General features: G+C 36.5%; 2 protein-coding genes across 5 annotated transcripts; one reads left to right on the top strand and one right to left on the bottom strand.

The window, feature by feature from the left end:
* Window positions 1–161: 161 nt before the first annotated feature.
* Window positions 162–9368, bottom strand: CENPN (centromere protein N). The gene is made up of 11 exons (XM_082319834.1): window positions 9156–9368; window positions 8752–8933; window positions 7551–7596; window positions 6728–6784; window positions 6231–6307; window positions 4455–4631; window positions 3611–3712; window positions 2990–3047; window positions 2447–2559; window positions 1680–1803; window positions 162–1381 (listed from the first exon to the last, which is right to left on the bottom strand). The coding sequence occupies exons 2-11, from the start codon at window positions 8920–8922 to the stop codon at window positions 1266–1268; spliced, it is 1041 nt and encodes a 346-aa protein (XP_082175960.1). The 5' UTR covers window positions 8923–8933; window positions 9156–9368; the 3' UTR covers window positions 162–1265.
* Window positions 7574–24652, top strand: CMC2 (C-X9-C motif containing 2). 4 transcript variants are annotated; one of them, XM_082319837.1, is made up of 4 exons: window positions 7574–7659; window positions 16511–16647; window positions 20947–21018; window positions 23135–24652. In XM_082319837.1, exons 2-4 carry the CDS (start codon window positions 16567–16569, stop codon window positions 23207–23209), a joined length of 228 nt encoding a protein of 75 aa, XP_082175963.1. In that variant the 5' UTR covers window positions 7574–7659; window positions 16511–16566; the 3' UTR covers window positions 23210–24652. The 4 variants fall into 4 exon arrangements, with proteins under 4 accessions (XP_082175963.1, XP_082175961.1, XP_082175962.1 ...); XM_082319835.1 differs by lacking the exon at window positions 7574–7659 and adding an exon at window positions 9553–9657; XM_082319836.1 differs by lacking the exon at window positions 7574–7659 and adding an exon at window positions 9687–9744.
* Window positions 24653–25035: the final 383 nt, after the last annotated feature.

Raw genomic sequence — 25035 nt, 5'->3', positions numbered from 1 at the left:
TTATGTGTGAGTTACACAGAGATGCTGAAAACCAAAACAAACCAAAAATCAGAACATGGTAAGTCATGTATCCAAGTCAGGCCAAACAAACTTCTATGAGAAGACTTAATTTACACATTTATTTACAGTTTGAAACCCAAAAACATTCCCATACAGCCTCTCAAAATATTTACACAAAGTACATACACAAAGTTTCCATGTAATAGAATTGAAGAAACACTCGTACACTATAACTGAATCTTCAGATGAAATCCATCTCAAATTAGAAATGATGCAGCAAGTTACATTAAAAAACCCTATGTAATTACCAATTACAATTTACCAACTCTAAAGAACTCCAATGCAAAGCTGCTGTTTCCATTAGTGAATGTTGCCATCTTGATTCTGCACTCTTTATGTCCCCAAGTACAAAAATGTGGTAATGTGCAAGGACTGCAGAAGGATCAAATCTTAACTGGAATATTGTAAAACATGGACTTCCTCAAAAGAAAATAATTGTCTGTTTTACTGTATTCCTCTAAGATAAGTTTTTTTTTTAAAGATATTAATACCAGCAGGCAGATTTTTCTTTTTTTTTTTTTTTTTTAAATTTAAGTATTTGTTGTTAGCTGTTGCCCTTGGTGAGTAAAAATTCTGGATCTGAATTAATATCCGTTAAAGCTGGATGGAAACTTCTTACTGACACCTGTATTCCAAGAGTCCCTTCTTCCCCATGCCCTGTAATAGTCTTTGAATATAATCTTCATCTACTAAGATAAAAACACGCCTGACCTGCAGAGGGGTAGTCCCACTTATTTGAATGGGACTATTCACGTGTTTAAAATGGGGCACATACTCTGTTACGCTGCTGAACTGGAGCTGAAATAAGGTGGCCACCTAGAATATCTTAGCCATCTACAGCTGTGATGGGACACTGAATAGCTGCAGCTGTCTTACTGCATCTTTATTGAGCTTCAGCTAGCTTTAACTTCACAAATACTATTAAAGATACAGCTAAGAGCAGTCATCACATTTAAATTTAACATAAGCACTATCTCTGTTTACAACTTTGCAGCTAATGGGTTTTTATTACTTAAGGAAAGGGCTAAATCTTCTGTTAAAGACCAATGTGGAGAACTAATTCAAAGAAGGCATAACTTGGTAAAAACTTTAAGATATTATCAAAGAATAAGTTATTTTTTAAAAATCTGTTTTAAAGTTTATGTTCATTTAGGGTAATACCAGTAATAAATGAGTTGCATGTTTCTCTATGAATCAGTTTTAAATTAAGGGCTTACAAAGCTTCCTGGAAAGACACCTTTTTTCTCTCGAATTTTAAAGTAATTTCTAGCTTTTTGTGGTATACATGTAAGTAGTGGTGAAAGTGGTGCATCAGCCATACCTGGAGAGAGAGACAGATAATTATAGCTTAACTCCACCAATGTTTACTGTTCATAACTGTTATAAAACTAAAACCACAGCTTGAGTATCTCTGTACAAACTAGTAATTCTAAGAACAAACCGGTATGTATTTAGACATTAAGTTTTTATAGTGGAAACATTTTTATTCTGCTAAATTTCTACGTACTTCTAAACAAACTGGGAAGGTTCTCCCTTATGCAAGATAGAAGCAGAATGTAAGATGACAAAAATATTTAACTGCGGATTTTTCCTCCATTGTATAGAGTTGGAACACTTACCTGCTGGTGCCAAGGATTTCAGCGATTCTAAAAGGTGTGGACTAGAAAACTTGACCAGACATCTGAATGGTTCTTTTTTATCCAAAACATCCATTTCAGGATCACTTTTAAACATCGTCTCAAGCTGTTAATACAAAATTTAACCAGGGAGTATAAGCAATGAATATATTTTATTTATATGTTATTATTTAATCATTACATTAAAAATGTAATAGGTAACAAGACTATCTTATTTGTCTATTGTTTGTAATGTTAACATGATTCCAGCTGGAGGAATATTTTAGTAAAAATCAGAGGGTGCCACCATGTGGTAAACAGTTTTCTACTGAAAGAGGCAGCTTGTTCAGAAATATTGTAACACATTAAGTAGCTCTTAGAATTTCCAATATATCTGTTCATCAAATAAAATCTGTGCATCATCCAAGAAGTTAAATTATGGTGTTATATATAGCGTGAGCTTTGTATGCACTTCAGATAACCCTAATTTCTCATGCTTCACCACACTGCCGGTGTAAGTCTACCTTTATTACAAAAACAAGTCAAAATGCTTAGTTCACAAGGCTGAAAGACTGAAACATGATCTAGTAGTCTGACCAAATCTCAATGCAAATCTGTTTCTTAAAGATACTTTAAAATTATTTATTTTAAAAATGCCCTCTCTAAAGTTTTTTAAAAAAATCTAACATTTCTTCAATTTGCAATTTAATGCAGCTACCACTACACTAAAAAAATTATTAAGACAAAACAAAATTTATTGCTTTTACTACCTTATATTGTGCAAATTCGAGTTTTGGTTGGGGACCATCACCAAAAACTTCCCGATTCACTCTCTCTATTCTTTCTTTCTCATTTTTGTTTTCTTGAACTATCCTTACATCTGCTGCAGGGGAAAAGAGTAGGGAAGAGAAGAGAAAAAACAGAAAGACAACTTTGTCAGGTGATACAATACTGTTTTTCTGATCAGGTGCTTACTCCAGTGAAAATCTGAAAATAATAAAGAATTCATCATGATCTTTTTTTCATAAACTAGTTGTCTCCATCTTTTATACTTTCAGTTCTTACCAAGAGAAGAGCCCAAGCTTATATGAAAGGAGATACTGGGCATTGGGTATTTTTGGTTTCATAACTGTGTCTAGTGACAGTCGTGGGGAAACACTGACCTCTCCTAGCGACAGCCAGTGTTACGGCACCCCACCAGGGATGGATAACAGAATGGGAATGTAACATACGGACATTTCCTGATATGAGTCTCATTTCAGAAGCCAGCAGTAATGACATTCAAACTGCTGTTTAATTTAAAATATACATACCACTTTCTGGTGCTACATTCCTTTCTTGTAGAGGTCTCGGATAATAAGTTTGGAAGTTCTAAATTGAGAGAGAAAGAAAAAAAGATTTGAGTTCACTTTCACTTTTAGAGGCTGTAGCTGAAAAGAACTTCCCAGATTTTTTTTTTACTTCCATTCTGAAAGTGAGTATTCTTCCAATTTTTAACAATTACTAGAGGTCAGAAAGCCCAGCTTTATTTTGAGAAAAGAATGCCCATCCTATGATATTTGTGAACATTTCCCTATATACAAGTTTTACTTGGACGAGCAGAGGAAGTGCCCATTCTAATAGCCTTCAAGCCATTGCTCTAGGAAGCCTAGTGAAACGATGCTAAAAAATCCTAGGACTGCATTGTTCATACAATATTTAGACTGAGTTTAACCATCAGGAATAACAATAATAAAGAGTAGGTGGTATACCAAGTAATTACATCCCCATTGTCATGTTACCTTAATGAAAGGCTGTCCACCTCAGTAGCTCAATATTATTTTAACTTGATGGTCTCTTGGAAGAGGTGAATTTTCCCCCCCGCTAGGGCGTGAGAACTAGGCCTGAAACAAAAAGCAAGACTTATCTTAGGGTGTACTGGCAAAGTGGCTCACCTGGCTATATCTCTTAAACACAATATCTTTAAGGGAGTTTAAAGAATGACTTCGAAGCTCCATTTCACGGATGTCGTGGTAATTGGAAGCAACAACCAGGGCCTTTAAATAAAAAATTGAAATTGTTTTAACATCAGTCTTAATCATCACTGTGTTTATAATCTGGAAAAAAAATTAGTATTTCTAGACATTGCAATGTTTTTGTTCCAAGGTAAGCAACTGCCCTTTAACTAGCAGGATTCTCATGTCTGAAAAAATGTTGAGTAGACTGTTAATTGAGCTTAGGTTAACATTTAAAAGCATTCACATGATTAACCAGATAAGCCCTATAGCCTTATCAGCTGTAAAATAAATAAATAAAATAAATAGATTCATAAAAGAATTAAATTACTGGTGCAGAAGTCTGCTAAATAGAGGAAAAAAAAAAAAAGACAGACTACCAACACTGATCACGAGTTGACAGAAAATGTCTTTTAAAACTAATTAATGGCATTCCCTGATGAGCTCATACATTTAGTTCTTGAAATTAACTGTGTTGATGTAACATTCTTCAACTTCAATGAGACAATTTAACTGAATGCTGCCTAACACTTGGTTAAGAAATTAGAACAATTCAAGGTCAGCAAAATCTCAATAAACTGAATTTATTCACAATGCACCATTCCAGAGGTCACAAAGATTCGTTTTTGCCCCGTTTTTATCACGAGCCAAAGGAAAAATATGACTACGTAAATTAGTAAATTACATTAAGCGACGAATCTTTACCTATCCTCTTAAAAGCTATCACAATTATAGCTCTACGTAACTGTGGTGAAGTCAGGGTCTACACAGTTTTATTCTGTACCTGACATAGCAGAGGCAAGTTGCTCTTAAGCACTGAGACAGAAACAAAGACGTAGGGAGTCTGTGAATGGTATACAACATAGCTGGTTTTGTACTGGTTTGGTTTTCTATATGGTGTTCCCCAGGCAATTCTAATCCAGATTGCATTATCTTCATATTCTCTAAAGTTGATGGTGACCTAATAGAAAAAGAAAAGCTTTTGATTTACCAGCACATTCAGGAGTCCAGAAAGATTTTGTAATCTCTTAACCCTGTGTTCACAAGACCCAAACATAATTTAGTACCCCACTGCTTGAATAAGAAACAAATCCCACTAGTGTGGTTAGGATTGCATTTAAATCAAATTTCCACAGAAAAACAATAACCTTACAAATGGGAAAAAAAAACCAAAAACCAACAAAACATCACCTTTCAAACTCTAATATGACTTTCGTTCCTGTTGATGTACATTTTCTTCTGAAGGGTGAAAATAAAAAAATCAGCTTATTACAAAAGCCTTGATTCTCTCTTTTGGGAAAATAACAACACAACAAAAAAGTGTCTGTTTAGACGGAGGGCTAGAGGCAGTATTTCCAATATGTCCAATTTTTGAGAGACTAAGCTTTGGATCAACTTGTCATTTTAGATCTGACTATAATATTTATCACTGCTGAAGAATAGACGATCAGAAATTTGAAGAAGATTCCCTTTCCTGTTCTTGTAGATTTGCTTCTCGGTTACTTCTTTTTACCTTGACTCAATCTGGGTGACTTTAAGAGTGGGAAAACTTCCTTTAGGAGAAAAAAAACAACAACAAAACAAAACAACAACTCCCTTTGACTGAGGCACCTGTAGTCAAGCTTTTAGTGCGACTGGGCCATAAACGGTTTAAATTGCTGGACCAGCATCACTTCTCAAAGTTTTTGTGGATTTTTTTTTAAAAAATGAAAATATTGCAAAACTTTTTTATAATAGTTATATGAACTGCAGCTAATTATCTGTTAGTCTAGTTTGTATTTGTTGCCCTCTATTGTTGTCAGCGGGAATCCTTTGTGCGTCAAGAAGTGATACAGCTAACTAGCCAGAGGCATTTTCTGTTACCTTGCTTAAATGAAGCTGGTGAGCTAAAGCAAGAAAAGGCTTCTGCAAATTGCTTAGTAAAAGAGTGAGATGATAGTACCTCCTTCCCATTTTTTTCCTACCATGCTCATTTCTATAGCCTAGAAACTGCTTCTTGCTATTGACAGTGGTTTTTCAGTCATTATAATGTACTGAAATACCAGGGCCAAGTTCTCACAGCCATCTCAAAATATCATTTCACAACCAGAACCAAAAGGAAATGGATACAATTTTGCTACTAATCTAAGTCATAGGAACTGAACTTCCTTGTCCTGCTTACTGGCTACTTCAGATTCCCTCTATACTCTGTTTGATCTGATTTTTGTTGTTTGTGTATTGTTATTGAGTAATAGGACAGAGCAATATCAACTTACCTAGGCAACATATACACTCAAATAGGGCAAAGATTGGATAGAAAACATGAACATACTGTTTTTCTTGAAGCCTGTCATATTTTAAGGCAAACTTACATTTTATTTCACCTAGCATAATTGTAAAGTTGCTAGAACAGATAAGCAATACATTTTTCCTGTTTCACATGCAGTTCCTACCATTCCCAAATGAATAATTCCATTTAATTTTTGATGCAGACTATAAGAAAAAAAACCTCACTAGAGTTACGAAAACAATCTACTGACACCAGAGCTGCATAACAAATTTAGAATGGATTTATTCTTACATTTTTCAAGGCTGACCGAAGTCGTCTTTTGAATTTTTTTTTGAAGTCTGTTAAGTCAAAAAATTCCGTTTCTTCTCCTGTTGCACAAGAAAAAAAAAAAAAAAGGAACTGGAGTTGTTTTTATAAGAACTAGTTCGGAGATGTTTTTACAGTTTTGCTGAAGCAAAATTAGGCAGAAAAAGCTGAAGTTGCATAGCCTTATACGAAAAGCTGTATATTAAGTTTGAGCCGCATTATTGCTATATAGAGAAAAGGTTAATATTTAATTAGTAGTTACTAATTTCTAATAATTGCTTGAGAAGTTAACCGAAAGTATTCTAAAAACATTAAAGATATCTCTATTGAAAAATCCATACTAGACTAGAGTTAAATGTTAAAGATCTCTCTGCTGAAAAAATCTATACTAGACACTATTTGTGTTTAAAATGTATGATATGAGGCAGCGCTGCAGTAAGTTCCTGAGAACTGTGAGATTACAGCAAGGAAAGACATTTTACCTGTTTTGCTCATCTGGTAAACACTCCACACTCTTTTGTTTGGGTAGATGTGGTTGTCTAAGAAAAACAGGAATTGGTCAATAACATAGTGTATCATCAAACGGTAATTAAAGGGACGAATAATTTTACAATACTTTTATGACCAGGTTATTTCAAAAAGATAACTTCTGATAATGCAATATAATATATTCAGCATTCTTAAACTACCACTCATAATAAAGCTACAAGCAAAATAGTTTTTTATTAGAAGAGATGGGAAGATCTTTTTTAATTCAGTTAAGCAACTAATAAAGGGTATCTCTGAGGTTCAATGTTTAAAGAAGGATTTTACCTAAAATGACCGAAACTTAGTCTAAACTCAAACTAAGAAGTGCAGACTGTTAAAAGAAACCTTGAGATTTAAACTATTATATAATCAAGTTGTGAATTAATATTGGAGTTAAGAGTTCTACCTGGAGTATTTGCCCATAATTTGCCCTATGGCATTCCCTGTTGGAGCATGATAGTACTGATTTTAGGGTTTGGTGCATACTGGAGACAAACATCTCTCTCTACATTTATAACTGTGTGCTGGATGTGGCTTACCACAGTTTACATCTATTTAGACTTCAGAAGAAGCAAACACGCTTTTGTTGATTTTGAGCTTTTGATTTTTTTTTTTTTTTAAAAAGGTCAGATCCACTAAGATTCATCATCTAAAATGTAATCTGTTTACACCAAATGCATCTGTACATCACTAGGGCAATTGCTATGTAATTAAGGGTGTTACCAAGTCACTCAGAAAAAAATATAAATATGCCATTTTTATTAATTTTTTACTTACAAATTATGTCTAGGACAGCTGCTTGCTTTATGTCAGCAGAGTTTTCCTGGAAAGAAGAATAACAGCGCATGGTGAACTGCAAGTCCAGAATGCTCTACCACACTGTTCAGTAAGTAAAAAAAATCTCAGTATTGGTAGCTTAAATTACATTGCACTGAAGTCCACAGCATGTACACTCTCCTCAAAGACACCACACCTGGTCCTAACGTGCACACAATACAGTTTTAAGAGATCAATAACAAAAGCTATTTCAGCAAGGTTTAAGTGTTTCTGCAGAGGCAGCAAGAAGAACATTGTCCTTATAATATGATGTACAGACAATTAGAAAGTAAAATTAATGGGTATTCATGACATTATGCAACAGTGACTAGAATTTCACTGTCAGGAATTCTAACATGCTTGGGTTCCTCCTTATTTAACCTTTACAGCATGAAAAGATTTTTAAGAAACTTTGTAACACTACTTATTACAGATAAGAACGTTTCAGAAACAAATGCTATTTTAAAATGTAACGTTTGCTATTTTACAAGAATCTTGTAAACGTAACAGTTTCTTGCCTGCAGTTTGATCTATACCCCATGTAATTCGTCTTTGAGTATGAAATTCAAAGGGAATGATACAAAAAGCTATAGAATTTAAGAGATAACAGTAATAACTGTATCTATCTGGGTTATGATACTATATATAAAGACTCTTAGTACACCAAAATCAGAGTACATAAGGAAATCAGAAAACTTTTTTTGATTACAGTACACAGAATGGAAGTAGTTCTGGCCAAGGAAATTTTTTTAAAAAAATCTGAAAAGTCTGAAAGATATAAACTACTGCTATCATTACCAATGCTAAATAGATTTTAAATTAGCACTATGTAATGAGTAGATATCTCAATCAGTGCCTTTAGTTTACAATTTAGAAATACACCCATTTCTTAAAGGTTTAACATGCTGAGCTTTTATCTACCTTGTGCAACTTAGAGCTCAAAACATTTACTTCCATACTCAGTAAGGGTCAGTCCTGCACTCCTATCAATCAGACAAAATTGATGGTATTACCAACTCAGCTTTACATTTTTAAGACTACAAACTCCTGTTTGATGCTGTGTTATGGCCAAAGAAAATTCATTTCTTTATAAGAATGTTTTTTGATGGTGCTTCAACATGCATCCTGTGCGTCCAGGCAGTTTCCCAAAGGAAAGTATTACCTCACAAAGTTGAACAACATCTTGAGAAATGTTTTCCTTTATCTGATGGAAGTTTATGGTTTGCAGCTGTGTCTCGGAGAGAAAGCCCCATTTCTGTAGCATTGTCTTGATTTCATCTCGTGGGATTTTTAGTACAGTTCTTCGGATATACTCAGCAACAGTTTCATCCATGATGAAGCCACCTGAAAAGTTGAAACGTTAAAGAAGACCAAGCCACAGGCAGGCTCAGGAGACTTGATTCTTTTGTAAGGTATACAAAACTGCAACTAGGCACGATTAGCAGAACACTGGCATCAGTCCTAAGCGTAGCACTGCCACAGATTCCAGCGGACACCGACGACAGCGAGTTAAAACGCTTTCTACAATAATTTTTCCCCAAGCCCTGAGTAGTTTCCCTCACTGACCCGAGGCTTGGTGCGAGCTTCTGTAGAGAGATGGGGCGCTGGCCCTCACCCAGGGCTGTTACTGCCTCTCCGGTCCGATGGGTGTCCAGGGGGCCTCAGACAGCGGGCAGGAAGGCGAAGGGAGCCGCGTAGCCGAGCGGAGCGCCGCGGCCCTACCTGCCCGCCGCACGACGTGGCAGCGGCCCCCTCCCCAGCCGCCCGCCGAGCCGCACACCAGCCCTGCCCGCCCGCCGCGCGCCCCGACAACCGCCGCCCGCCTTTCGAAGCGCCCAATCAGGCTCCGCACGGTGCCAGAGCCGCCCAATCACAAGGCGCCCCGCCTCCCGCCCCGCCCCGCCGCGCGCCGGCGCCGTGAGGGCTCTTGCGGCGGCTGCCGGGTGCGCTGAGGCGGCTTCCGGTGGGGCCTGCCCCGGTCACCCGCGCCTCCTCCCGGCCCTGCGCGGCCGGCGTGTCGCGCCCGCTGCCTGCCTCGCCTGGCTGGGCTCGTCCTCTGGCGACTGGAGTAAGTGCGAGGATGGCTGAGAGGGGAGGCTTTGGCCAGACCCGAGTGGGCAGTATTGCTCCTTTCTATCCCTAAAGGAAAAGAGGGGTACGTGGGGAGATGCCCTCCCCGCCTCACCCCACCGCCTGCCCTGGGGGAGCCGTGCCCTGCCCTGCCCTGCCCTGCCCTGCCCTAGCTCGGGGCCGGCTTCCGGGACCCTCTGTTCCCCTCGCATCCTCCTTCAGGGCTCAAGGAGGGCTTTTAAAAGGGCTGTTCTGAGTGGGAACGTGGGGCTCTCCATTACGACTGTCGTGAGCTTGCTTTTCCTTCTGGCTGTGTGTATCCCATCGCTGTTTTAAGGACACCTGGGAGCACTGAGGAACTATAGACTGAAAACAGTATGGGTTAGTTCAGTGGGCCTCTTCTCCTGCCATAACTGTTGATAACAGTGTAGCCGCCACTTTCACCTGATAGCAAAGCTGTACTATGCTAACAGTATTTACTGTTTGCCAAGTCCTACGTGCCTTTCTTGAGGAGGTCTTGCTGCTCAAGGGATGAGGTTCTGTCTTTTCCATCAGGGGAGCACGATCCTTTTGATCCCCTTCTCTCAGAAGTGGAAAAGCAGTTCTATAGTAAGCAAGAAAATTCTGCTAGCAGTACTAAATTTATAGTGTTCTTATCTGCTAGATTGGGAAATTTAATGCAATAGTAATGAAACAAAGCCTGGTCTGGTGGATGCAGTTGAAGTACAAGAGCAGCTTGCAAAATGGGAATTTAGCGACAGCACCTCATCTTCAGTGTGCTTTACTTTTATACTGCCTGGGTCTTGTCATTCTTGGCTGTATATTCACCATAGACAGAGCAGGAATAGAAAGAGATCGCTTCAGTAATCTTTTGTGATAGAATGCTACACTGTGCAGTGTGACTTGCTGCATATTATAATAAAAATATTCCACTAATTGTTCCATAACTATGCTGATGCTTGTTCTATGAATATGACCTTAAGTAATTGCCAGAAGGTGAAAGTGCCCTATTGTGCTTTACTTGATCATTTATTTTAGCCAGAAATAAAACTGTAGAAATTATTTGATATTCAAGCTGGTGTTCAACTTGCTTTATTCATTAGCACTAACGCCTTCTTAACTTGCTTTACTAACTATGAAATCAGGTATGATGTAGTTTTATCAGATGCTTACTACTAAAAGCAGCAGGTGAGCGCTCCTGCTGATGGGAGGGATGTTGAATTGTTGGCAGAAAGTGGTCATGTAAAAAGACAGTTAAAATCAGTATGAATCTTATCAAAGGGGTTTTTTTAATTATTATTCTTTAGATTCAGGGAAAGTAAATGCCATCTACATAATATAAAAACATTTTAATAGTAGACATAATTCCCTCCCCCTTTTTTGTTTCCTTACTCTTTACTAGTCTTCATAGATACGTATCTAAATTATTCTCCCCCCCCTTCTAATATGTAATATTGGAAAACTAGTGCATAGTTTTCAAGACTGAAATTCAAGAGGTTGTGACTAATTTTTATAAGATTTAGCTAAACTTGGTTTATTAAAGTGAAGGTGTCTGGCTAAATTTCTTGGAAACGTTGGACAGTTAGGGGTCATTCTCAGTGTGCCTAATCACAACCTTAAGGATAGCAGCATAGAATGATACTTGAATATCCCAATCTGGAAGATGTCAACCATGTTATTATAAGCTAGAAACAGAGTCCTTAGTTCAGAGTTCCCTAGGCTTTTTGAAATGGTGTTCATCACCTGTGATTTCTCATTTCACTGTATGACTGATCTTGTGGGTATTCTAAGCTGTTATCATAAAAAAAAATTATAAATTGTGTATGAAAGATAATACTAGGAATGCAGAAGTTCTGTTGAAGTGACATGAATGATATCTTCAGGTAACACCAACCAGTAAGGTGTGGAGCTGAATCCTTCTTTATGCTAAAACGTTGTATAATCTTACAGGAAACACCCATGATTTAAGTAAACAAAGAGCTGTTTGGTTTGTTAAGTATTTTTCTCCAAAGCCAAATAGAACAATACTGTGTAACTGAGAACTTATAACCAAAATGTCTGGTCTTACCTAAATTAGACAGTGAAATGAAGTGCAAAAGTAAATGTTACACATGGTGAGTGAGCTTTATAGGAATTTGCAGATCTGTTCGCCCTTCCCTCTGTTAGTACATGTTCTCATTTGCATGGTCATGCTGCCGCCTTGTGGGTGTTACTGGAGAGTATGCAGCAAATGTCTGCGTTTTGTAGTACTGCAGAAAGCAAGCTCTCTCTTTCTGGTTAAGGAGCCTAACAATTAGTCAATGTAGGTGTTCCGATGCAATTTTTCATCTTCAGGATTGGTAAACAAGGATTTGCATTTTGCTTTGAGAAGTCATTTTTTCTGAGCAATATGTGAATTCATGGGTTTCTTTTTCCTGCTGACTTTAGAAACTTGAAAAAAATTAAATTACTTTTGTGTGCAACTTTTTAAATGGAAAAATGAGCAAAACTTGGTTTAGAAATACTCTAATGTGTTTTAATGAAATATAGAAGCATCGTCTTAGGCAAACAATTATCTAGATTTAAACCTTTTCTTTCATTGTTGTCCCCCAAACATGGAAATATTAAGCATTAAGCTAATCAGTGAGACTACAGCAAGCTAATTTAGTTTTCTTCCTGCATCAAGTAACTTGTTAGTTCATATTTATAGGAGATCCTAGAAAAGAAGGAAGGAACTTCCCTGGACTCCTGACATGCTGATCTCCTGCTTCATTTGGGAAAGAAGTGGGAACATATCAAACCCCTTATTTCTCCACATGGCTAGGTCCTTTTACTGCTATTTCCCTTAGGGAGGTCAGGAGGAGAAATTAGCACGTGGAGAGAAACAAGCACTTCACCCTGGATTTTGGTGTCTAACAGGAGTGTGAATGAAATGCATACAGTGCTCTTGCCTGCTCTTTTGGGACAGCCTTTTGGTTTCTGCCTACTTGCTAGGTTTCTACAGTTTTATTGTGAATTCCGTAATACATGTAGGTTCCTTTTGCACATTAATATTAAATATTTAATGCACTGAATGGGTGTATAGATAGGCTTTCAGATTAGGGATGAGTGTCACTTCTTGATAACTTATATATTGATTCCTGTTAGGACATCTTTAGCAATTTGAAATGCTTAGTGTCCAGGATTGCTTATGCAAGGAATTATAAGTATAATTTTTCTAAACAAAAATACTAGCGGTGGAAATTCAGTATCATTGTCAGAGAATTTCTAAGTTTAGGCTTTTGATTTAAAAAAAAAAAAAAAATCTGGTTTATGTTGGAAACCATAAAGCCAGAACATCCCCTGTTTTCCCCACTTTAAGATAAACTACACAGAACATGATACTGAAACCAGACCATTTCTGAATTCTATTTTTTTCCCTGAAGGATAGTGTAGATTTAGAAACTGGTTAAGGAAATTGAAAGATCAATCATCTTTATCCATGTCCTCTACCTTTGGAGGCTAATAATTTATAGAAATTTGCAGTTAGTTCTTAAGGCATTTCAACCAAATTATTTAGATACATATGTAGTGTAATTTTTAACATGGAAGGAAAAACTGCGCAGAATTCAAAATCTCATATAAAATACATTAAAGGGCAGACCATTTTTGTGCAACCCAGTGAAATATGTCAGTGCCTTTACATTAAGAGTTCATCTAAATGCTTCTCTCCAAATAGTCACTTCAGATATTAATGTTTGCTTAGCATTTTGCAGTCCATTTTCCTCCTAAAGTAATTCCTGTATTTTCTTAATATTGTTCTTCTACTTTACTGCTAATATTTCTTCTACCGCAATTGCACGTTTGCCTTGACATTTTTTATCCAGCATTTGTTAGTAGTTTCCTCAGAGAAATTTATATTGCTTATTCCCAATCTTTTTCTGCAATTTTTTTTTTTTTCAGTATTTTTTCATACTTGGATTCCTTACAGCTACTACCTATATAAAATTTTGTCCATGAGGACTTAAATTCTGCTAAGATGGCAACCTCTTATCTTTATTTTAGGTTAGAACATTATTAAAAGGAAACTCAGGAAACAAATAGCTCATCCTGTCCTTTTTTCATACATGTTTTTGTTACTCTTGAAACTCTTTCATCTGTCAGAGTCATTCCTCTCCAGCAAAAATATTTTAGCCTTCTCTGATCATTTATAAATCACTGTCTAATCTGACACTCCTAAACATAAATGTATTATTGAGCACTGATAACACTGTTCAGTCATGAACTTCAAAAGTACTTAAAGGCTCCAGTTAAGCCTTCCGTGACGACTGTAAGATGTTTTGTTACTTTAATCCATCGTAGCCTACATGAGCTAAGTACCATATCTGGTAATTGAACTTGAAAGATTTTAAGATTGAATGTTATTTGAAAATGAATTTCAGGGGTACTGATCTATGAACTGGTGTGACAGTTAGGACCTCTGATTTGTAGCATCGGTCCTGCAAGAGGTGCCACTGGAAAATTTATTCGAGTCGTTAGGAGGCTTTTAATTGATGAAATACACTGTCACCTATCTATTTGTGGCATTGATAGCTTTCATCTACTTTCTCTGAGAATAATTTTGTAAACAATGGCAGTGATTTAGTAATCTTGGTTTAGAAATAACGACTCTTCCCTTGAAATGCTTTCTGTGACTTTCTGGCCTGTGCTGATGTGCATGCTACGTATTTCACTAGGGCACTGGTCTTGCTTTCTCCTTCTGAGACAGCCAGCTCAGATGACAGTTTCAGGAAGAGCAGTCGGAGGCTGAATGATGAAGAGATTTAATAATCAGCTGGGTTCACACATGTTAAAGTAATGCACAGTCATTGAGCAGGTCACCCTCTCAAGGGAATGCTAACTCTAGTGCTATCAAAAAATATCTACTGATAAATTTAAAACATATTGACTTTGTGTGGCATGCAATCAAAAGCTGGTGGCAATAACACAGCAGGGTTCTTAATCACTTTGCTGTTACAGTCGTGCTCCTGCTGTCATATTTCTCAAGGTTCATTTGTTAATTTGTTGAATAGAATGCTTAAGCAACTTGTACGGTTTCCAACTTCTTCTGCGCTAAGAGTATATATAGTGTAATATTAGACTTCCAGATAGTACGGGGGAAGATTTTTGAAAGAAATTACTACATGGGTTTGCAATACTATGTGGAACATACTCTCATGGCTTTCAAGAGGCTTTTAAATCTGTTTAGATTTTTAAAATTTAGTTTGCTTACGGGAATGTAACTGAACATGATGGGAAGTATTGGGTAAATTAGTGTACGTACCTCTTCAAGCCAAATATATTACTTGAGTATTCTAGGAGTAGCAGTGTAGATTGTAGCTACCAGCACTGCAGCTGAATATTGGGATTTTGCAATTGTAAAATCTGACCGCTGGCTACTGGTATTTAGCCTGTCTATTTAGCTGGAGCGTTAAAACAGTGATGGCTACTTAGTAGAAGTTGTAGTGGTATTTGCCTGATGTATTGCAGCTAGAAAGGTGATCTCTTTGGGAAGAGGGGAATGACAAAATGCTAAGTAAGCAAACAAACAAAAGCATCTCTTTAATTCAGTGGCAGTATGGGTCACACAAGTAGAATTTTGTCAAGATGAGCCCATTTGTCCTGGTATGAACTGGACTTTTCTTCTTCCTTCCCTGCTTAAGTGATCTTCCACAACAAAGATGTCATCTTATTTCAGCCAGTATCATATGACACTTTTATTCTTTTCAACGAAAGATCTTGAAAATTACTTATGGGAATATTTTTTTTTAAATGGAAAGTAATATAAAAATTTATTTCTAGAATGAAGTTTGCTCCTGCCCCACAGAACCCTGTAGAAAAGAACCCGGGGGTCCTGGTTGACATGCAGTTCCAATGTGATTTAGCAGTGCGCCCTTGCGGCAGCAAAGGCTAACAGCATACTGGGCTGTGTTAGGAGTGTAGCTAGCAGGTCAAGGGGAGTTGTTATCATTATTCCCCTCTTCTTGGCAGTCTTGAGGCCACATCTGAAATACTGTGTTCATCTTTGGGTCCCACAGTCTAACAGAGATGATAAAAAACCAAGTCCAGCAAAGGGGAAACTAAGAGGGTCAGGAGGGTGGAACAGCTGGCATATGCAGCAAGGTGAAGGGAGCTAGGCTGCTTTAGCGTTCAAAAGAGAAGACTTGAGGGAAACCTAAATGCTGTCTTCCACTATCTGAAGGAGTGGGGGATTCATGCAGAAGACAGATCCAGCTGTTTTTCACAGTGAAAGGGCAAGAGGCAACAACGTGAAGTTGCAAGAAGGGATATTCCAATTGGGCATAATTAACAAAAATCATTACTGTTTTGATTTAAGTGATTAAGTACTGGTTTTTAAAGCATCATCAATGTTTTGGATCAAGATTTTTTAAAAAGCATGTAGATAACTAAAAAAGATGCCAGTTCTCAGAGTGCTGTAATGAAATATCACTGTGCTTCCTGTTCTGATCCATCTTTGTAGAAGGGAGAAAGAAAATGACATATACTTAGCTTTTTTAAAGCTAGAAAGAAGAAAACTGAACTAGGAAAGTGAAAAGATAATCTGCAGTTCAAGAAAGATTAATGCTACTAGGGAGTCCCTGAAAATTAAAATCCCACATCCATGCTTATGTCCATGATAGCAAAGAATATAAACTTCTAGTTAACTTTTAACATTTAGGCTGTGTAGAAGAACAGACATACTGGTTTTAAATACTTTAACTGTGTAGTATAAATTATACATATTAAGCTGCATTTTGGTCTAAAATATTTTTGTTAAAATATTACTGTGCGATAATATCTTAAGTGGTTAACTCAAACTTTCTAGTTATACTTTCATATTTTAATGTTGGCAGGTGGAAGTTTTCTCAGATTCTTGTCCTTGTACTACTAAAATTATCCCTAACTAAAGATGCATCCAGACCTGTCTCCTCATCTGCACACTGAGGAATGTAACCTAGTTATCAGTCTGCTCAAGAAATGTCACAAGGAGGTAAGGAGTTTAGAGCAGAGAAAAGAGTGGGTGGGTTGGGGAGATGAGTGTCAGATAAATTAGTGAGAATATTGTATGATCATAGAGAGAAAAACCTCCTCTAGGCAGAACAGCCATGAAATGTAGCTAGTACGTTTTCACTGAAGAGGTATCTGCCAATTGTGTGTAAAATTTTGCCAGTGATTTCTTTAGGAAATAAAACATGCCTTAAAATTTCCTGTGCTACAGCTTGACAAGTATGGACCAATTTTAGGAACTGCAATAAGTTCTGCACCTTTTAGTACTGTGTGCCCCTCAAAAAACAATAATAAAAGCAACCTCAAATGCCCTCTTTTTGTATGCTCACAGCATTTCCATATTCCAGCTGTCCACTGGACAGATGCTTCAGTCTATTTATAAGCAGATGTGTTGACAGGGATCCGGACATGCAGCATGCCTTACATTCAGTGCCTGGAGAGCTAAATGCGAATTACTGTTTGACTTCCATCTTCTTAATAGGCACCTACCCAAGGATGTAAAATGCCAAATTGTCTTCAGGCTTCTCAAGGCTCTTCATTGCTTCAAGAAGATAGAATCATCTCCCTCGTTTAAGAGCCCTTTTTTTAATTTCCTCTGTAGTGAACCTCTATATGTAGAAGAGCCAGCCCCTGCAATGAAAGCTATCTGCAGCATTGTTGCAATATTGTTAATTATTTTCCCAGTTCCCTTGTGTACTCTAAGTAGATGTTCAGTACAGATACATTTCTGTATTAGTGCATAAAAAGTTCAATTTCATAGTTTCCACTCAAACAAAAATATATTGAAATGTTGAATATGAATGTGAAATCAATTGTTTACACCATTATGTGCAATCTACAATATTTTCACCTTTGTGTTCAGATGTGATGTTTATACTTTTTTTGTAATGCAGTTATCCATAAATTCTAAGACAATACATATGTTAGCTTTACTGTTATGAGCAGAATTCTTATTTTTTTCTTTGCAAAAGTCATTACAGAAAGAAAAACAAGGTTGATAATACATGAAATGTGAGAGAAGACGTCTTGCATGAAAGCGGGATAACAACATTTTTGCAGATTTTAAAGTAGCTAAACTAACATTAAAAAAAACTTTTGCAGTACCACACTTTCTTATGATTTCTAAATTACAACAATGGAGGGAGCAGAGTTTTAACACTAAAGTTTACTTGCAGTGAGTATACTGTACCGAGTTTGTTCAGCAACATTTAGTTGGTTTTTGTTGACGCTTGTAGTGCAATATCTTGAAATGTAGGCACACTGGAATCTGTTGGTGCCGTCTCATAGGTGGTACTTCCCGCACCATTGCCTGTCTGTTCCTATGCACTGTCTAAATTTTTTTAAACCTAGGATACAAAGTTCTTGTACAGAACATCCCCAAGCTTTAAAACTAAAAGTTGTAAAGTTGTATTAAGTGTAAGAGTTATGCTTTTCTTCAGATTTCTAAAATTTTAATTTGCCTAAAAGTGCTTTAGGTAATTTGAGAGATTGTAGAGACTTTTTTCTTTTTTAGTTTTTTATTGGTTTTTTTTTTTTTAAACAACTTTAGTGTTGTAATGTAGCTAAAAGTGTTCAGTAGCTGGAATTAAGTGAGAAGACTCTCCTTGTATGTTAAGTACTATAGTATCAAAAGGATTGCCAAATAAAATGATTGTCAGTTAAGAGGAGAATAAAACTTCTATAGGCAATATAAAATTAAAATGTTGTCATTAATTTTTCATAATTGTGAAAGCAAATCCTATCAGGAAAGAAAATACACTCAGATTTGTCCTGCTTTTTGGTACGTACATGGTTGGGCTTTCTATGCTTTGACTAGAGAATCCAGAAATATTAATTTACTACTTCAAAGTAATGGTTGACTGTTTTTTGGCTTTGTTGGTTTGGTTTTGTTTTTTTAATAAAAATGAATGTGAATATACAAGTATCATAGGCTTTTTGTATAATGTAGCTTATTAGACGGCCTTGAATTTAAGAGGGAACTGGAACTAAAAGGTGTACTTGAATTCCTTGGCAGCAAGTGATTCGAAGGAATCTGTTGCCAATTTGACTTATGAAGGGACTCGGAGCAGCAATAATAAAGTCATGCACAGGATTATATTCTCTTGGTTTTGTTTCAAGTTGATCTTTACATGAAGAGGAATTACTTTTGTCAGGTTTGTGCTCAACTATGAGAGGGTATTTGTGCCAGCAGTCTTGCAACAGAAAGGGTGAAGATGGCTTCTTTCACACCTAGTTGAAAGGAAGCAATACCTTTTTGTTGAAAATTCAAGGGGAATGTACTGAAATATTCTTTTAAAATGGAAGTTACTGAAATCTGAAAAGTCAGTGATCTTAATCAGTTATCAGTGACTACCTGCTGTTTTGTTATAATGCCAAAATATGCTAAGAACCTTCATCTACAATTTAAATTAATATTCCTGAGGGATGAAAAGCATTATTTTTTAATTGGGTGTCCTGTGTGTGCATTTTCACAAAAGTCAGTTTGATTTACTTTATTCCTAATCTAGAACCTACACACTATATCAAGTTCTGCATCTAGTGAGGGGAGGTTAATGGAATTCCTATTTGATGTCATTATTTTGATTTTTTTTCTTTTTTTTTAAAAACTCCTCTCTGGTGCCAAGTGCGTGCTTTAAAGAGACTTATTTATACGTGGCAGCTGAAAGAAATGCATATTGTCTTGCAATCGTGTTGCTGTAATAGAAGTAATAACTATTTTTGAGAAACTTTTTTCCTCATAATCTGAGCCAAAAAATTGTCAGCTTAGGAATCTGGCTAAATAAACGTAGATTCAACTGACTGTATGCACTAGTAAGAGTGGAGTTAGCTTGAAATGTGAGCGCTCACCTTGAAATTTAACATGCAGGTATGGGAATAGAATACAAAATTAAATCTGTATTAGCTAAAATCAAAATGTTGGAAAAGCGAGATCAGCTTGCAGTAAAGTGACCATTTATCACATGCAACTGCTTCAGAGTGTCATCTGATGCCCTTTATAAAGCAGAGAGGTATAAACAAGCTAATTATAGCACTGCTATAGTTAAGTGTTTGTCATAATCTTTATTAACCCCGTCCTACTTTCAGTCATGTTCTATTGGCTGAAATCTTGTATACTGTTTGAATTCTTAATAGTGTTCCTGTATTACTTGTATAAATCCATCTAGTTGCTCATCAGCTACAGAAACGTGCATACGTTTCCCTCTGAATTATGGAAGTGGCTTCATTCTCATCTGTTTTGTTCTTCATGGTCTTTTTTTTTTTTTTTTTTAATTCATTAGTTCTCTAAAAGATTGGTCCAATTGTCTCTGTTGATCATATAGCTGTAAATATCTACTAAAATCTCCACTCCTTCAGGTCTTCTGAATTGCTTGGATGCTCTGCTGTGAGATTCTGTGGCACGTTAGCAAACATCGCTCTGAAAAAGTAGTCCTTTTAGAAGGATGCATCCTGAGAGTGATTTGATGGCTGATAATATGAAAACACTTCAGGAAATCCTGGCTAAGAGGACAGATTTTTATGGTGAATATTATCAGGTTACCTGGGGAATGCCTTCATGAGGACAATGCCTGCAGTTTTTCAGAAACTAAGTAACACTTAAGTATGCATAAAGCCCACAGTTTAGCTGTGTCATAAAGATGGTAAATGCATCTTATTTGTTAACCTTGAGATCCGGAGAAACTCAATCCCCCATTTTTTTATACCGGTTCTAACAGTTCAGTCATTTAAGCCTAGTGCCTGCACCTTTTGGACCAACAACATATTCTTCACGTGGCTGGGATGATGTAGCATCAAGTCCTTTACCTCTCTAGGTCATGAAGAAATAATGAAAACTAAAGCACAGAGGATGTTGCTTCCAGGATGCCTGTAGATCTCCCTACACCTTTCTATATCACAAACTGGAGTTCAGAATGTTTATTTTTTTAACATTATTGAAGCTAGCGTGAGTGAAAGTTGTAAGACTGATTCCTAGATCAATAAAATGTATGTTCTACATTTAGACTTCATAGCTTCAGCTTACGTATCCTATTTTAGTCTGCTTATACAACATGGTGAGTACCTTCAACTTTCAGCAAGATGGGGGTGGCTCAAATGAGGTTCAGGAGTAGCTCTAACTTGTAGCTACTCAGTAAAAAAGTTACAAAGCATTATTTTTCACAGAAAGAGAAAAGGAGAAGACAACCAGGATACGTTGCAAAATGCAAGTGACTTCTAAGAAATTTAGAGCTTCAGAGGAAGAAACCTTTGAATTGTAATTTTTTTTTCTCTCTCCCTGATTTATCAGCACAACATTTTGAAATTTTTTGGCCATTGCAATGATATTGACCGTGAGATGCGGAAGTGCTTAAAGAAAGAGGTAAGAAACAAATTTACTACAAGTTAAATGCTTAATAAAAAAAAAAGTCCAGGGGATAGAAATACAGTTGCTTTTTACTAAGTAGTACAAATCAATAAATAGCCCTTGAAATGTAAGCACATTCTGGAGTGGGCATTTGAGACCAAATTTAAACTTTTTTTGATAAATTTGTCAGATAAAATCTGGCTTTAACAAATGCCATGGTCTGTTTTTGGATATACAAAAATAGGCCAACACACATCTTAACCAAACAAATATTGCAAATAGGAACTGACACTTCACAGGTTGCTTCTGATTTTTTCTTAATTTTTTTTAATAGTGGTATTTTCACAGAATAGAATATAAAGCAGCAATGGTCACTTCTGCATGAGTAACGCTTATTACTGAAGTCAGTTATGCTGACTGAAACTACTTGATGAGTTGCCGAGTTAGGCCCTAAATGAAAATATTGCTGCTTAGGACCTACTCGTTGCCATACTACATCTGCTGATACAAAGGAGTGGAAGACTCTAGGAGTTTAAGTAGATTAACTAACTAGCTCATGGGCACATTTTCAGAAGAGTATCAACTGGTCTTTACATTTGTGGTTGTCATGCCTACATGACAGGACACACAAATGAACTTTTCACACAGTTGAAATTGTACTTACTAATTCTGGCATAATTTTCACAATCGTGTCTAAAAAAGGAGACTTCAAGTGCATGACAGCCAGGACAGTTTGGGCCCCCTCTTTTCCCTCTGTCAGTCTATGGGAATTAATTTCATCTGCTTGTGTCAAATACCATTCCCCCCACTGCCCTCTGTAAAAACTGTAGCACAGATCTGGAAAATAATGAAGTAAAGTTTCTTTCCATGTAATCTTCTTTGTTCCATTGAAGCCTTTACATTAAAAGGAGTTCTTGATGGCTATATTTGTCTGCCTTCTTAAAATATGGTTACATTGATATGCCATTACTGGGAAGCCCCTGGAAGGCTGTTCACAAGTATAGAATAGATACAGATGTAGCTTTTAAAGATCCATTGTTCTCATTCTATGTAAAAACATGGATGGGTTATTGAAAAATTAAATATTGGCACAGGAAAAAGTTAAGCATTCTGTAAATGTTAAGTAATGTTTCAGGCCATTATTTCAGTTATAAACCAATCAGTATAATGAGTGAAAAACTGAAAATCCTTTCCAATATCAATCAACTTAGTAGTTTATTACATTCCATAGAGAATTGAGTATTTGGGGTTTCTTGGGTTTTATTCTTGATACCAATTATTAAAAAATTGAACAAATATATGCTTTAACTTAAGGCCAAGAATGATTTGCTTCTCATTAAATATATACCAAATCATGCATTGATTTTTAATTTTTCATTTCTTTTAGCTGTGAAAAGGTTTCCTTTTTGGCTGCAATGAAAGAAAGTTAGGCTCTTCAGTCTTCAGGCTTTTGCTAGTGCAGGGGCATATTTGAAAGCATGATCTTCTTATGCATGTATCTAAACTGTGAAGGCTTTCTTGATTCCCTTTTATGCTGGAGTCCCATCTCTGTTGTGTTTCTTTTTTAAACCATAAAAAAAACCCCAAACACCTTACCCTCGTTCAACCCAAATTTGCCTTTGTTCCTTTCATCTTGTGATACTACTTTATCTGTGCATATAATTAATGACAAGGATCAAAAATAGACCAAGTCTGTGATGACAAATTCATGTTTCAGAAGGCACACACTTGCATTAATCAGTATCTTTTAAAAGGAAAAGAGCCTGACCTGTGCTCTAGAATAGCACCGATGCAACTTTTTTCCTACTTCATGTGTGAAGCGTAGCTGTCGTACATAAGATGGCTGTATAATTAAGTTTCTCCATAAGATTAACTGAATCTTCTTTATTAGAATGTTCTAATACTCAACTTAATAACCTCAAACTTAGAAACATGTATTTTAATCAAATAAATGTTAATTTCAAAGTAAAAATGAAACAATATGTAGATATTAACAAGAACTGCATTTCTACTGCATCTGTCAAAGACACTGTTTCTGTTCCTGAGTAATAAATGCTTGCTACACTTTTAAATTTGACTTTTCTGTTTAATGATAACAGCTGATCTATTAATTTCCGTATCTGTCTTCCAGTATGAAGAAAACAGGGCCAGGAACCGGGCGATACGACGGAGGCTAATTGATGCTCACAAAAACGCAGAGAAGTGAGCTGTACTGTAGCTGGACAGCTGCCTCTCCATAGGGACACTCGGTTGAAAGTTAACAGAGTATTTCTTTCACATCACCAATGCTCAGCCTGTGGTTTGTGAAATGGTGAAAAAATAAACGCACCTAAACCATATTCATTCCCAGCAAGGCAAACAATGTGGAAAAAAATAAATATAATAAATCGTCACTCACAAGTTAATTTTTGACTCTAAAAGAAATCTATTACGACCAGTCTTTGTTCTGGCATAGTTTTGTTATGATTGTTAAGTAATGAGGAATCGGTGTGTGTGGAGTATTATGTGTTCAAGGCTGCTATATTCCCTACTTTGTGTTGAGTTGCATTTATTTCTTTGAGTTTAGCAGTTTTTCTTTCATCCTGTTTTTTTTTTTTTCTTCTTGCAAAACGCTGACTGACTTTTCCATCACTCTCTGTAATGTTGTGATAACACTGCTTAAATGAAGTAGCAAAAAGAAATTTTAAACAGATGTGGCTTGAAATTGCAAATTGCCGATCAAGTAATAATTGGAGTTCTAGTATGTTTATTGGAGCTAAAATGATGAAACTACCATTTTCCACTGAGAAGATTAAAAATCCTCCTGCCAACCATACGTACAGTGTAGACTGTTGTAAGACAATTTGTTCGTCATACCCAAAGCAAGCGGCTTTAGAAATTCAGAATGGAACATTTCCAGGGATTTACACAGCACTGCCTTGATTTTTGTTGAGTACAATCACTGTGTGCTGAGTGATTTTTGAAGAGGAGTGCTGCCAAAAATAGAAGCTAAATAGTTCTTCCACCTACTCTGGTACAAAGGTGAAGTTATGACAATTGCTGTTGAAGGAAAACTCACACTGAAGTGAAAGAAAGTGTAACTTGCCTTTCTGTTAGGCAAGTCAACTAGTACTGTGTTAACCAAGTTGCCTCGTTAGCCTACAAGAGCTGTTTATTTGCTATCAAACTGCAGAAAGTCCTCAACAAGTCTGTGAATTCAGAAGACTTGATATTAAAATATACGTTGGTTCGTGCAGTGATGAAGCTGCTTCTCTGGGTGTCTGCTGGATTCACCTTATTTTTAAATAACTTTTCTGCCTAGCAACACAAGACTATTTAAAAAAATTATTGAGCCACATTTACTAAGTGTCTTGAAATGTTTTGAAGGAAGGGTGCCTATTCTACTACGAATTCTGTTGTTTGTTGTATGAACCATTGTTGACGCTCAATCTTTAAATTAGTACATGTATCTGGTTTTGGATGAAAGCTGTATTTTGTGGTCTATTTTGAAAGATTAATTAGAATAATTTTACTTATTTTTCAATACCTGGATGGACCCAGTTAAATTGGTAAAACTTAACCACAAACATTTTCAGTGAAAGTTCTGAGAAAAACTGAAGCAATTGTTTCTGTGTCTTTTGACATGCTGTCTGCTTTCTTAAAACAAGTAAATGACGCATTATTTGAATTAAATACTTGAGTGGTTGGAAGTGGTGCAGTCTTTTGATTGGTGCTCCTCAGAATACTTTCTGAAGAGTACTTTATAGTGAAGCTCCTAACTGGGAGCTCTGCATCCTTGATCCTTCTTCCATTGGTGATGGCAAAAATCTACTTCAGGCAAGCTCTTAAATAGGATTTGGTGATGCTTGTAATCTTTAAGTAAATAAATAAATTGAGAATTGTCTTAGAGATTAGGTTGAGAAGCTGATATCTTGAGTGCAGAAGCACTGAAGCTTTTCTTTCTTTCATCAGCTTCTGTGAGTCCAGATCTTTCACTAGAATAGCAACAAAATAAGAATCTAAGAGCCACTTAACACAGCTCATTAGTCAGAA

Source organism: Platalea leucorodia (assembly GCF_965183815.1).
Source record: "Platalea leucorodia genome assembly, chromosome: 8".
In the NCBI taxonomy this organism is placed as follows: domain Eukaryota; kingdom Metazoa; phylum Chordata; class Aves; order Pelecaniformes; family Threskiornithidae; genus Platalea; species Platalea leucorodia.
The sequence above is the reverse complement of the archived record's forward strand: the minus strand, read 5'-3'. Positions and strand labels throughout refer to the sequence as shown.